Source organism: Canis lupus, chromosome 12 (genome assembly GCF_048164855.1).
Source record: "Canis lupus baileyi chromosome 12, mCanLup2.hap1, whole genome shotgun sequence".
NCBI lineage: Eukaryota > Metazoa > Chordata > Mammalia > Carnivora > Canidae > Canis > Canis lupus.
The window spans coordinates 6,530,301-6,545,871 of record NC_132849.1 but is presented as its reverse complement, the minus strand read 5'-3'; the positions used below and the strand labels follow the sequence as shown (position 1 = coordinate 6,545,871).

The 15,571-nt window shown below is 37.5% G+C and overlaps 1 protein-coding gene across 4 annotated transcripts in view; it reads left to right on the top strand.

The window, feature by feature from the left end:
* Window positions 1-15,571, top strand: part of GPR89A (G protein-coupled receptor 89A) — a 61,543-nt gene that overhangs the window by 20,933 nt on the left and 25,039 nt on the right. For all 4 annotated transcript variants that reach the window (XM_072769438.1, XM_072769436.1, XM_072769439.1 and 1 more), the window contains 2 exons: window positions 849-969; window positions 1,902-1,982. In XM_072769438.1, the coding sequence (XP_072625539.1) occupies window positions 849-969; window positions 1,902-1,982 (202 nt within the window). The remainder of the gene's footprint in view (window positions 1-848; window positions 970-1,901; window positions 1,983-15,571) is intronic.

The following is a 15,571-nucleotide window of genomic DNA, read 5'->3' as shown; positions in this document are numbered from 1 at the left end:
TGAAATGGTGTAGTGGAAACACAGGAGCCGGAGGACTGGAATGTTGGAATTTCAATTTCAAACTAACAAAATTCCTGAATGGCAGCCCTGGTGTTAGGCCAGAGTGGATAATGCTGAAGTGGATTCCATCCTAGAAATAGGAAGTGAAAACAAAACTAGTTTTGTCCTGTGATTCCAAACTTCCTGGCTTTTTCTTCAGCATTGCTTTCTCTCATTTATCCCAAATATCAACAGCATGAATTTTAACTACTAATTTTCAGCATTCTCAAATAATAGGAAACAAGTGATAGTTAGAATACAACTGATAATTTAAAACTCACATGTCTGCCTTGAAAATACTCATTCATGTATGTATTCAGCTCATTTGTTAGATGCCTTATATGTTTATTGACAAAAATGAATAAGACATAAATAAGCTCATAAGACCTAAAGAGCTTATGATGACCTAAGGGGGAAATGTATATATTGATGGTAAGTATAATGGAAAGGATTACCTGGTATTTATACTTTTCCAGCAGATTTACTTTCCTAAAATTTTTTTGCCCAACTTTTACTAAAAGTACTTTGTTTTGTTAGAGTTGACACTACCTTGAGTAAATAAACAGTCAAAAAGTATTTTGACAAATATTATTTTAATATTACCATCACCCAGTAATAGAGATGATTCTGGAAGCATATGGGAGAGGAGGAAAATCAATAGACTTTTATACATATATAATGGACGATGTACATACTGCTAATAAAAAATTTGGCTTATTTAGTATGTAATGGTTGATTTCTGTGATGTTTCCTCTTGCAGTGCCATTTTGTCTTTTTCACCTGACATTAAGGTGCTTTGATGTTTTTAGGGATTTTGTCCATAGAACAGCTCATCAGCCGAGTAGGTGTGATTGGCGTGACTCTCATGGCTCTTCTTTCGGGATTTGGTGCTGTCAACTGCCCATACACTTACATGTCCTACTTCCTTAGGTAAAAAGAACGTCTCTTTTCTTTTTTCCTATTACTTCATGAATATGTGTGTCCTATCATGCCATCATCATTAATACTTAAATATTAGATCCGTGACACTGCCTTTTTATTCTTTCGCTCTGTCCTATGGACATTGTCCTAGGAATCTCTCAAAATAAATAAGTCTTATCACTTAGATTGTTTGCCCTTTAATTGTCCTACATTCACTGATTTTAAAATGGTTATTTTAGAGTGTCTGAGTGGCTTAGTTTTTTGAGCGTCCAACTCTTGATTTCAGCTCAGGTCATGATCTCGGAGTTATGAGATTGAGATCGAGCCCCCTGTCAGGCTCTGCACTCAGTGGGGAGTATGCTTGAGATTCTCCCTCTCCTTCTGCCCCTTTCCAAGACCACAAGCATTCATGCACATTCTCTCTCTCTAAAGTAAAAAATGTTTCTAAAAAAACAGTTATTTCAATCAGATCCTCTTTACTTCCTCTTACACTTTTTAAAGGCACATTTCTTGTGGACAGCAATGTTAGCTAATCCCTACTTCAGTAAATCAGCTCCTCCTAAAAGTAGAAAGTAGAAGACCATATGCCAAATTGCAGGTGTTCTTATATGTACATCGTAAGTGTCACTGGATCAAAGCTAAGAAAGACCATAAGAGAGCCAGTTACCTTCCACTGCCCTGAGACTGCAAAACTTTTTGCTCTCAAAAATGACAGCAGAGCTCACTTCGGCAGCATATATACTAAAAATGACAGCAACTATATAAAAGACAGCAGTCTTTTTATAGACTATAAAAAGCAAAAATGTTTTTGCTTAAATTCTCTAGAAAAAGGTCCTTGAATTACTAACAACTGAGGTTGATATGTTTCTCCAGCTGCTTTGTATTTATTATGCCCAAGGATGGATCCCAAAACAACTGCTAACAGTTTGTGCTTCTTATAGAAATGTGACTGATGCAGATATTGTAGCCCTGGAACGGCGACTGCTCCAAACCATGGATATGATCATCAGCAAAAAGAAAAGGTAAGATGTCAACACGTTAAAAAACTTGTCCTTAGAATTTTTCGACAAGAAAACATGACTTTGAATTAGGGCTAACAGGGAATTTCATCGTACTCGTTTTTATAAGTTAAGGTACCATCAGAGATTTAGTGTCTAGTCTTGCGTGAAAGAAATTTTCAAATTCCACTATTTCCTGACTTTAGATAAATTCTCTTGAGATAAACTGTTAAAATAACTTTTACATTTGAAGGTATTCTTCACTGGATACTTTTAAAGTCTATTGTCCTACATTTTTACAAGCTTTTGCATCCATGCCTAGTATCAATCTTTCAACTTCCTTTTCTCCAACTACTTAAAAAAAAATCCTTCAAGACTTTTAGCTGTTGTCATTTTTATCATTTAAGAAGTACTTTTACAGTGTATGCTTTTAGAGTGGCCTTTCTAGAAATCTTTTTTTTTTTTTTTTTTTAAGATTTTATTTATTTATTCATAGAGATGCAGAGAGAGAGAGAGAGGCAGAGACACAGGCAGAGGGAGAAGCAGGCTCCATGCAGAGAGCCTGACAAGGGACTCGATCCCGGGACTCCAAGATCATGCCCTGGGCTGCAGGCAGCGCTAAACCGCTGCGCCACCGGGGCTGCCCCTTTTCTAGAAATCTGTATCACAGTGGGTTACAGCCTAGGCTGTAGATTCAGACTATCTGAATTTGAATCCTTGGCCCACAATTTAGTGTGGCCTTGAGGCAATTACTTTATGTCTTGGTTTCCTCATCTGTAAAATGGAGATAATAAGTTGACATGTAGAACTCTTAGAATAGTGAACAGTACAGAGCTAAGGAAAACTATTGAACTTACTAATAGTCTCTGGGGGACAATCATTAGGTTTTAGTGCTTTGTCTTTATTCATTCATGTATTTTCATTCTCTTAATAACTATAGGAAGCCTAATTTATGCTAGGTATTGCACTAAATGCTGAACTCATAGAGATAGAATGAGGAATGAGATAAGTTACCGGGGTACCTGGGTGGTTCAGTCTGTTAAGCATCCGTCTTCGACTCAGGTCACAATCCCAGGTCCTTGGGATCGAGCTGTGCATTGCTGAGCAGGGAGCCTGCTTCTCCCTCCGCCTCTGCCCACCCCACCCTACCTCCCCAACCCAAGCTTGTGTTCTCTTTCACATGCCCCCTTCCAACAAATAAAGAAAATCTTTGAGAAAAAAAATATAATAAATTACTGTTTTCATGAAGCTCATTAGTGTGCTTTTTTCAAAGTTGTATTCCCCGGGCAGTCCCGGTAGCCCAGCGGTTTAGCGCCGCCTTCAGCCCAGGGTGTGATCCTGGAGATCCGGGATCGATGTCAGGCTCCCTGCATGGAGACTGCTTCTCCCTTTGCCTGTGTCCCTGCCTCTCTCTCTCTCTGTGTCTGTCATGAATAAATAAATAAAATCTTTAAAAAAATAAATAAACAAATAAAGTTCTATTACCCAAATAAAAACAGTGGCATAGAAGTTTTAAATTGCATGAGTCTTGGGCACCCTGGGTGGCTCAGTGGTTTAGCACTGCCTTCAGCCCAGGGCCTGATCTTGGAGACAGGGATTGAGTCCCACATCAGGCTCCCTGCATGGAGCCTGAGCCTGCTTCTCCTTCTGCCTGTGTCTCTGCCTCTCTCTCTCTCTCTCTCTCTCTGTCTCTCATGAATAAATAAATAAAATCTCCATAGTCACGTCAAAGAAGGCTTAATGTAAAAAGGTAACAATAGACTATAGAAGATAAAGAGGGCCAGACTGGCCAGCTCATTATTTGTCTCCACTTGTGTACATTTGTACTAGGATATTGAAAGTAAATACACATGTTGTATATACATTTATTCTTTGCATTTTGTTTACATTCATTCTATACGGCTTATTTTACATAAAAATGTGAATGTAGATTTAAAAGACATAACAGTAAGAGCTACATTATTCAATACTGAAAGATAATTATAAAGGAATAATACTATTTTGGTTCCTGGGATTATTCTCTCATTTACTATATTTCTCGCATTCATACGGAGAGATGAATGTAAAGATATGAATGACCCCTGTCAAGTATGGATGTACATTTTTTACAGATTGTATTTATTTATTTGACAGAGCGAGCGTGCAGGAGCAGGAGGAAGGGCAGAGGGAGAGGGAGAAGCAGGCTCCCTACTGAGCAGGACCCTGAGATTGTGGCTTGAGCCAGAGGCAGGTGCTTAGCTGACTGAGCCACCCATGGACCCCAGATGTACATTTTTAAAAAATGTTTTATTGAGGTATAGTGGACATACATTATGTTCAAGTATACACTACAGTGGGGATCCCTGGGTGGCGCTGCGGTTTGGTGCCTGCCTTTGGCCCAGGGCGCGATCCTGGAGACCCGGGATCGAATCCCACGTCGGGCTCCCAGTGCATGGAGCCTGCTTCTCCCTCTGCCTGTGTCTCTGCTTCTCTCTCTCTCTCTCTATGTGACTATCATAAATAAATAAAAATTTATAAAAAAAAAAAGTATACACTACAGTAATTGAACAATTCTATACACTATGCAATGATTACTACAGTAAGTGTAGTTATCATCTGTCACCATGCAGTGTTATTAAAATATTATTGACCATATTTCCTAGGCTGTACTTTTCATCTCCATGACTTATTTATTTTATAACTGGAAACTTGTACCTCTTAATTCCCTTTGCCTATTTTGCCCATCACCCCCATCACCCTCCCCTCTGGCAACCACCAGTTCTGTGTATTGGAGTCTTTTCCTGTTTCATATGTTTATTTGTTTTGTTTGTAGACTCCACATAGAAGTGAAATTACACGGTATTTGTCTGTCTGACTTATTTCACTTGGCATAATACCCTCTAGATCCATCCATGTTATTGCCAGTGGCAAGGTATCATCTTTTTTTTTTTTTTTTAAAGATTTTATTCATTTATTCATGAGACTCACAGAGAGAGAGAGAGAGAGAGAGAGAGGCAGGGACACAGGCAGAGGGAGAAGCAGGCTCCATGCAAGGAGCCCGATGTGGGACTCGATCCTAGGACTCCAGGATCACGCCTTGGGCCAAAAGCAGGCGCCAAACCACTGAGCCACCCAGGGATCCCCAGGTATCATCTTTTTTAATGGCTGTGTAATATTCCTCTGTGGGTATAGTGTGTGTGCGTATGTGTGTGTATACCACATCTTCTTTATCCATTCATCTATCGATGGACAGTTAGGTTGCTTCCCCCTTGGCTACTGTAAATAATACTGTAGTAAACATAGGAGTGCATGTAGCTTTTCAAATTATTGTTTTTGTTTTCTTTGGGTAAATACCTAGTAGTGAAATTACTGGATCCTCTGGTAGTTCTGCTTTTAATTCTTTGAGGAACTCTATACTGTTTTCTACGGTCATTGCATCAGCTTACATTCCCACCCCTGGTGCATGAAGGTTCCTTTTTCCTCCACATCCTTGCCAACACTTGTTACTCTTATTATTGTATCCATTCTGACTGGCATGAGGTGATATCTCATTATGGTTTTGGTTTGCATTTACCTGACTAGTGATGTTGAGTATCTTTTCATGTATCTGTTAGCCATCTGTATGTCTTCTTTAGAAGAATGTCTCTTCATGTCTTCTGCCCATTTTTAATCAGATTATTTGTCTTTTTGATGTTGAGTTGTATAAGTTGTTTATATATTTTGGATATTAACCCCTTATAAGGTACATCATTTGCAATTCAGTAAGTTGCCATTCAGTAAGTTGTCTTTTATTTTATTGGTTTCCTTTGCTGTGCAAAAACTTTTTATTTTGATGTTGTCCCAATAGTTTATTTTTGCTTTTGTTTCCCTCAGTAGAGGAGACATATCTAGAAAAATATTTCTAAAGTTAATGTCCAAGAGATTATCACTTGTGTTTTCTTCCAGGAGTTTTATGGTTTCATGTCTCACATATAGGTCTTAATCCATTTTGAGTTTATTTTTGCATATAGTGTGAAAAAGTGGTCTAGCTGCATTCTTTGCATGTAGCTGTCAGGTTTTCCCAGCACCCTTTATCAAAGAGACTATCTTTTCCCTTTGTATATTCTTGCTTCCTGTGTTATAGATTGAGTATTTAAGTGTGGATTTGTTTCTGGGCTTTCTATTCTGTTCCATTGATCCATACTGTTTTTGATTACTGTAGCTCTGTAGTATATCTTGAACTCTAGGACTGTGATACCTCCAGTTTTGTTCTTTCTCAAGATTGATTTGGATATCTGGGGTCATTTGTGGTTCCATACAAATTATAGTATTACTTGTTCTCATTCTGTGAAAGAGGCTATTGGTGTTTTGATGGGGATGTCATTGCGTCTGTCTGTAGGTCGCTTTGGGTAATATGGACAGTTTAACAATATAAATTCTTCCAATCAGTGGACATGAAATATCTTTCCATCTGTTTGTCTTCTTCAATGTCTTTTATCAGTATTTTATAGGTTTCAGAGTACAGGTTTTTACTGCCTAGGTATTTTGCTATTTTTTGGTGCAGTTGTAAATAGGACTAGTTTTTCTTTCTGTAAATAATTTTACTTCTTTCCTATGATTTTGGATTCCTTTTACTTCTCTTTTTCTTGTCAGATTGTTGCAGTTAGAACTTATAGTACTGTGTTGAATAAAACTGATAAGAGTGGGCATCCTTGTTTTCTTCCTGATTTTAGAGCAAAAGCTCTCAGTTTTTCACCATTGAATATGAGGTTAGCTGTGGGTTTTTCATATATGACCTTTTTTACGTTTAGATAAGTTCCTTCTGAAACTATTTTGTTGAGAGTTTTTATGATCAAGTATTGAATTTATCAAATGCTTTTCTATTAGGATGAATATATGATTTTTATCCTTTATTTTGTTCATGCGGTGTATCATGTTGATTTTGTGAATACTAAACTGTGTTTGCATCCTTGGAGTAAATCCCAATTGATTGTGGTAAATGATCCTTTTAATGTAGTGTTGAATTGAGTTTGCTAATGTGTTGAGGATTTTTGCATCTATGTTTATCAGGGGTATTGACCTGTAGTTTTGTGGGTTTTTTTGTAGTGTCTTTAGGTGTTTTTGGTATCAGGGTAATGCTGGCTTTGCAGAATGAATTTGGAAGCCTTTATTCCTCTTCTATATTTTGGATAGTTTTCATAGTTAACTTTTATTTGAATATTTGGTAGAATTCACCAGTGATTCCATCTGGTCTTAGACTTTTGCTTATTGGGAGGTTTTTTTTTTTTATTATTATTACTGATTCAGTTTTGTTGCTAGCAGTTGATCTGTTCAGATTTTCTATTTCTTCCTGATTGAGTTTTAGAAGATTGTATGTTTCTAGGAATTTATCCATTTCTTCTAGGTTGTCCAGTTGGTTGGTTGGCATATAATTTTTTGTAGTAGTATCATATAATTTTTTGTATTTCTTTGGTGTCAGTGGTTGTTCTCTTTATTTCTGGTTTTATTTATTTGGGTTCTCTCTCTCTCTTTCTCTCTCTCTCTTTCTCTCTCTTTTTTCATGATGAACCTGGCTAAAGGTTTATTAATTTTGTTACCTTTTCAAAGACCCAATTCTCGGTTTCATTTATCTTTCTATTTTCATTTTTTAGAGTCTGTTTCATTTATTTCTGCCTGGTCTTTATTATTTCCTTCCTTCTACTAAACTTGGGCTTTGTTTATTCTTTCTCTAGTTCATTTAGGTGTAAGGTTAAAGTGTTTAAGATTTTTCGTATTTCTTGAGATAGGCCTATATTGCTATAAATATAGAACTGCTTTTGTTGCATCCAAAAGATTTTGGATGGTTGTTTTTCCACTTTCATTTAACTCTATGTATTTTTTTGCTTCCTCTTTGATTTCTTAATTGACCTTGGTTGGTTAATAGCATGTTTAGCCATTATGTGTCTCTGTTTTTTCCAGTTGCTTTCTTGTGATTGATATCTTGTTTCATACCTTGCAGTCAGAAAAGATGCATGTGATCTATCCTGGAGAATGTTCCATGTCCACTTGAAAAAAGCGTGTATTAAGCTGTTTTAAGGTGGAATGCTCTGTGTGTATCTGTTAAGTCCACCTGGTCTAATTCAGAAATATTGTTTATTTATTGATTTTTGGCCCAGATATTCCATTCATTGAATGTAAGTAAGGTGTTAAAATTCTCTAGTATTATTATATTACTGTCACTTTCTCCATTTATGTCTGTTAACATTTGTGTATTGAGTTGCTTCAATGTTCTGTGCAAAGATATTTACAGTTGTAATATCCTCTTGTTGGATAGATTTCTTTATCATTATCATTATCATGCCCTTTTGTGTCTCTTGTTAAAGTCTTTGTTTTAGAGTCTGTTTTGTCTGATAAGTACTGCTACCCTGGCTTCCTCCCACCTCCCGTCCCCAGCCCCACCCCGCTCTTTCATTTGCATGGTATATGTTTTCCAGCCCTTCACTTTCAGTCTGTATGTGTCTTTGGGTCAGAAGTAAGCCAAGTAACCCATCTGTATGCTGCCTACAGATGGGTCTTGTCTTATTTTTACCCATTCAGTCAATCTATGTCTTTTGATTCAACCATTTACACTATTTACTTTTTTTTTTTTTTTTTTTTTTTAAAGATTTTATTTATTCATTCATGAGAAACACAGAGAGAGGCAGAGACACAGGCAGAGGGAGAAGCAGGCTCCATGCAGGAAGCCCGATGCGGGACTCGATCCCAGGACTCCAGGATCAGGTCCCGGGCTAAAGGCGGTGCTAAACCGCTGAGCCACCAGGGCTGCCCACTATTTACATTTTAAAGTGATTATCGATAGGTAGGTACTTACTGTCCTTTTGTTCATTGTTTCCTGGCTATTTTTGTAGTTCTTCTGTTTCATCTCTTACTGTCTTCTTTTGTGATTGATGACCTTATTTAGTGTATGCTTGGCTTTCTTTCTCTTTATATTTTGGTTATCTCATATACATTTTGGTTTTGTGGTTGCCATGAGGTTCATATATAACATCCCAAGTATGTAGCAACCTGTATTAAGTTGCTAGCCACTTAAGTTCGAACATATTCTAAAAGAAATTTTTTTACTCCCCACCCCCATTTTATGTATATGTTGTCATGTTTTATATCTTTATATTCATCATTTTCTTCTATTTAGGGAGGGCCTTTTTTTTTCACTTAAAGAAGTCCCTTTAACATTTCTTCTAAGGCCAATTTAGTGATGATGAACTACTTTAACTTTTGTATGTCTGGGAAACTCTCTCCATCAATTCTGAATGATAACTTTGCCAAGTAGAGTATTCTTGGATGTAGGGTTTTTTTCCTTTCAGCACTTTGAATATATTATACCATTCATTTTTTGTTCTGCAGAGTTCCTGCTGAGAAATCAGCATCATGATAGCCTTATGGAGTTTCCCTTGTATATTTTGCTTCTTACTGCTTTTAAGATTTAATATTTGAAATTTTAATTACAGTGTGTCATGGTATGGACCTCCTTTGGTCCATCTTATTTGGAACTCTTTGCTTCCTGGGCCAGAATGTCTATTTCCTTCCCCAGGCTAGGGAAGTTTTCTGCCCTTTCTTCTCTCTCTCTCTCTTATTCTGCGATGCCTATAATGTGAGTGTTTCTTTTCTTGATGTTTTCAAGAAATCCCTTAACCTGCCCTTATTTTTTTAATTCTTTTTTCTTTTTGCCATTCAGCTTAGGTGGCTCCCATTACCATATTCTAGATCACTAATCCATTCTTCTGCATCCACTAATCTGTTGATTCCCTCTAGTATATTTTTCATTTTAATTATTGTATTCCTCAACTCTGGTTCTTTTTATATTTTCTTTCTTTGTTGAAGTTATCACTGAGTTCTTCTCTCCAGTCTGGTAAGCATCTTTATGATCAATACTTCAAGTTCTTTATCAGGTATATTGCTTGTCTCCATTTCATTTAATTATTTTTCTGAGGTTTTGTCTTGTTCTTTAGTTTGGAGCATATTCTTCTTTCTCTCCTTTTGCCTGCCTTTCTGTTTTTGTTCTGTGAATTTGATGGAACAGCTACTTCTCCTAAAGTTAAGAGAATGCTCCTCTGAATGGTCACCCTCTTTGTAGGTTGTGTGTAACTGGTAATTTTGGTTGACTGTCTGGAGCTGTGACTAGCATGGGCAGGGGCTCTTGGAGCACTCTTTTCTGCATCTGCCTTGGTGGGATTTTTAGAGCTGAAGTGGGTGTGGGCTAAGATGGTCCTGGGCCTCTGCAAAGACAGTGCCTTGTCAGGACAGCTGAAGCTAAAGTGGGTATGGGGGGGGTAGGGGGGTGTCCTAGGCCTCTCTCTACAGAGGGCCCTGGCAAGACAGCTGAAGCTGAAATGAGTGCAAGTGAGGGTGTCCCAGGGCACTCCATGCAGGAAGCACCCTGACAGGTGGTTGCAGCCAAGGCTGGCACAGGCCAGGATGCTCTACTCAAGTGGTGCCCTGGCAGGACCACTGGAGCTAAAGCGGGCACAGGCCAGGGGTTCCCAAGGTGCTCCACACAGTCAGTGCCCTGGCAGGGAAGCTGGAGCTGGACTGAAGCATCTGTGAGCCAAGAGGTCCCAGAGTACTCTGCACCAGGGGAGCTCCAGCAAACCATCTGGAGCTGAACTGGTATGGCCCTGGAGCATTCTAGGGTGCTTTGCACCTGTGTCTCCTAGTGAGATGGCTGGAACTGTAGTGAACACTGGCTGGGGTGTCCCAATGTGCATTGTTTTGGGGCTGCCTTTGTGGGACAGCTGGGACTCACTGAGGTGGTGGTCTGACTGGGGTGCCCAGATAGTGCTTCTATCTGTACTATCAAGGTGGAGGGGGAACATAAATTGTGGTGCTTGCCAGCCCCTCCCACCTGGAGGTAGTTCCAGCAGCTCCCCTGCTGTCTGGTAGGGTTCTAGAGCTGGCTCCTTTATATTCTTGTTGCTATTCTAAACCACAGCTTTTTTTTCTGTGCCTCAAGGCAGACAAATCTGCTAATGGTCCTTTAGTACTATTCCTTCCCCCTGCCCAGCCTCCCCAACCCCACATTTCACAACATTGGGGGTGGAGGGTTCCCTTTAATACCGAGTCTCCATTTGTTTTGCCATTCTCTATGTGGTCTATCTTTTGTTGTGCAGAAGCTGTTCAGTCACCCTTAGTTATTCTTCAGGAGGAATTGCTCTATAAATAAGTGTAGATTTGGTGTGTCTATGGAGGAGGTAAGTTCAGGGTCTTCCTCTATCGCCATCTTCAACCTTTTCCTTGGATGTGTACTTTTTAAGCCATTTCATCATAATGGTTAGGAATTCTTTTCCTGTGGTTGGGAATTGGCCTTGATCCATACATGTATCCTATAGGTTTTTGTCTAGTCAGAATCTGGGATGGTTTGTGGTCCTGCAGTAGATCTCATTAATTTGAGTGGCTCTCAGAAGAGTCAGCCTCCCAACTTGGCCAGGTGTTAGCCCACTTAGCACAGCAGTGGAGCTAACAGGGCAGATAGGCTGCTAACATGACAACACTGGGGCCCTTGGAATTCATACTAGAAAAACTATTTTCACAACACTCATAGTTGAGAGGAGTAATGGCCAGAAAACCATTTTTAATATAACAGCAGAGGGCCATAGTGAGATGGCATATAAGAAATATAACATCTGTTATGTGCAAAAGAGTTGAAAATGAGGGTGGGAAAGAGGCACGCTGTGTTCTCGCTTGGAACACTAAAAAGAAGATGAGGTTTATAGTATTTAGAAAACATTCATCAAAAACCTTGTTCAGTTAGTAAGAACATGATGGTTTAGTGATCAAAACCTTCAGTTTTTTTCAGGTTGAGAGAATTAAGTCATCTGTTACATTGTTTTGTTTCTCTGTTGACTTAGGTATTTTAGCTTTTGTTTTAGGTATTAAAGTTTATATTCACAAATAATATTAATACGATTTTGAAATTTTGGTTTTCTGGAAGATAGAAAATACAGCTATGCAACTATACCATGGTATAATGAAAAGAACTTAAACTGGACACTTTATAATAAGCGTGTTAAGTGATCTTGAACAAATACTAGACTGTCTTAGTTTCCTCATAAAATGACAGGGTTGACTAAAGGGTCTCTAGGATTCCTTCCAGCCCACAAATTCTGAAGTTATAATTTTTCAGTTTGTAACTTACAAAAAAAAAAAAAACTAGAATATTATAACATGTAAAAGTTTAATGCATGCTATTACTATGAAGAAAAAAATCTTAACCTGTACTCTTGAGTTGGGATTTTTTTTAGGTTCTCTTTTGAAAATTTGTAGGGATGGGGCAAAAATATATTCACTGATAAAATTTTAGCACTAGCCACAACCACCCTCAAATATGAGAACTAGCAAAGCATTTAGAAATTTTGGAGAGATCCCTAGAAACAAAGGGACCAGAGAAGGGATAAGCCTTAAAATCTGACTATAAAATCTTTTCTGATTCTTTGTTGACCACTAACCTGCTCAGGCTCAGCAGAGACCACCAGAATCAAGCTAAAAAGAGAGCAGCTGGATGCTGAAAAAACTGAGTAGACATTAGTTGCTGCACACAATAGGTCTGACCATTTCACAGCTTGAGCCCAGGGAAGTTAACTTTTTTATTAGAACAACAACAACAAAGTCCTCAGAAAAACAAAACAGATTCCATAGTACTGCAACATAGTATCTACGGTGTTAAGTTTTCAGCCAAAACTTACTAGACATACAAAGAAATGGAGCCCTGCAATCCATATACAAGATTAAAAGCAGTTCATTGACACTTAACTAAGTGGGCCCAGGTAATAGATTTAGCAAATAGACTTAAAGCAGCTATTATAAATTCTAAGAAATGAAGGAAAGCATAATATTAGTGAATAAAGCATTCCAAAAAAAAAAAAAAATGGAAACTATTTTTAAAAGAAAACAGAAATTCAAAAGTTGAAAAGTACAGTAACTGAAATGAAAATTTTATACGTAGGGTTAGCAGAAATTGAGACAGTAGAAGAAAGAATCGAGTTGAAGACAGATCCATAGAAATTATTCAGTTTGAAGAAAAGAGGGAGAAAAGACTGGGAAAAAACGCACAGTATCTCAGTATAAAACAAAGTCAATTCAACATGGAGTTGGAGTCCTAAAGAGTGAGAAAAGCAAAAAAGCATGTAAAGAAATAATGGCCAGGAACTTCCCAAATTTGGCGGAAAACGTTAATTTACAGATCCAAAAAGCCTAAAGAACCCCAACTAGGATAAAAACTAAACTACACCGAGGTTCATTATAGTCAAACTGCTAAAAGATACAGATAAAAATATCTTGAAAGCGACAAGAAAAGAATGATATATACAGGGGAACTAATGTTTGTTTAATAAGAGTGTAAGGTACAAAATAAATATACAGAAATAAATTGTATTTCTTTATACTGGCAGTTCGATACAGTATCAATTACAATACCAATTACATTCACTCAAATGAACTACTCAGCTGAGTCTAACAAAACATGTACAGGACTTACATGCTGAAAAAGATAAAATGCTGTTGAAAGAAATCAAGTATCTAAATAGAGAGGCTGGACACCTGGGTGGCTCAGTGGTTGAGCATCTGCCTTCCGTTCAGGGTGTGATCCCGGAGTCCCAGAATCAAGTCCCACATTGGGCTCTCTGCATGGAGCCTGCTTCTCCCTCTGCCTATGTCTATCTCTGTGTCTCTCATGAATAAATAAATAAAATCTTTATAAATAAATAAATAGGCATAACCTGTTTATAGATTGGAAGGCTCAAAATAGTAGAGATGTTAATTCTCTCCACATTGATACACAGGTTTAACATATAGCAACAAGATTTTTTGTAGATCTACACAAAATTGTTCTATTATATGGAAAGGCAAAAGTACTAGAATAACTAAAAAAATTTGGGAAAAGAACAAGATGGGAAGAATCAGTCTGATTTCAGAACTTACTGTACAGCTATACTAATCAAGACTGTGTGATATTGGCAGAGATATAGCCGTATCAGTGGAACAGAGTTGAGAACTCAGACCAACATAAGTATGCCCAACTAATTTTTTACAAGGATACAAGAGCATTTCAATGGAGAACATATAGCTTCTTCAGCAAATGATGCTGGAGCAATTGAACATCCATAGGTTTCTTTTAAAACAAGTAATATAAATCTCACATACAAAAATTAAACCGTAAAACTATAACTTAGGAGAAAAAAAAAACATAGGGATCTAGGGCTAGGCAGAGTTTGTGACACCAAAAGCATACTTTATAAAAGGAAACATTGGTAAATTGGACTTCATCCATACTAAAAACTTTTGCTCTGGGAAAGACTGTGCTCAGAGGATAAAAAGACAAATTACAGACTGAGAGAAAATATTTGCAAACTACATATCTGGAAAAAAAACCCTAAAGTATATAAAGAACTTTCAAAATACAGAGTTAAAAAAAAAGTCCAGTTAGAAAATGGGCAAAAGACATACACATATTTCATTATAGAGCATATACAGATGGCAATTGAGTACATGAAAAGATGTTTTAACATCATAAGCCATTACAGAAATGCAATTAAAACCACAAGATAACCAATATACACATACTAGAATGGCTAAAATAAATAGATGACACCATATTCTAATAAGGATGCAGAGAAACTGGATCACGCATACAGTGCTGGTTAAAATGTAGTAATAGTAATTCTGGATCAGATTTAGCAGTTTCTTTAAAAATTAAACCTGCAGCTACCACACAATCCAGTGAATTGCATTCCTGGGCATTTATCCCAGAGAAATGAGGACTTATGTTCACACAAAACTTGTACATTAATGTTTATAGCAGTTTTACTTATAGTAGCCAAAAATGGAAATAAGCCAGATATCCTTTAATGAATGAATGGTTAAACAAAATGTGGCACATCCATACCATGAATACTACTGAGTAACAAAAAGGAATGAACTATCAATAAAAGCAGCCTGGATGACTCTAGGAAATTATGCTGAGCAAAACAAGCCAATCCATAAAGGTTGTATACTATATGATTCTATTTATGTAACATTTTTGAAGGGGCAAATTAGAAATGGAAAACAGATTTGTGGTTGCTGGGTGTTTAAAGAAGAGTTGGAGGTGAAGGGGGGAAATGGGCTCCACAAGGGCAACGTGAGGGATTCTTGTAGTGATGGAAACTTTCTTTATCTTGACTCTACCAGAGTCAATACCCTGGTTGTAAAACATACTATAAATTTACAAGATATTTCCACTGGGGAAAGCTAGGTATAGGGTACTTGGAATCTCTCTATTTTGTTAAAATAACCACGTGTGAATTTACAGTGATCTCAAAATATTTAATTAAAAAAGAAGAGTAATATCTAAATACCTACTTTTCTGGTTTCCGTGAGAAAACAATAGAATGGCACGGTTAAACCACAGTAGACCTTTTCAAGCCTCTTGACTTGCTACCACCAAACCTCAGCCAGGTGCATGTATTTTTCCTGACTGTGGGGTTTTTTAATGGCATTCAGCTAATAATGAATAGATAATTTCTCAATCTGGACTACCCTTGTTATAAAGAGGCAATAGGGACGATGATCACAGTAGGTGGAGGTAGTGATGATAGTGACAAAAAGTTCAATATAAAAGTTACCAACTTCTCTGGTACCTCATA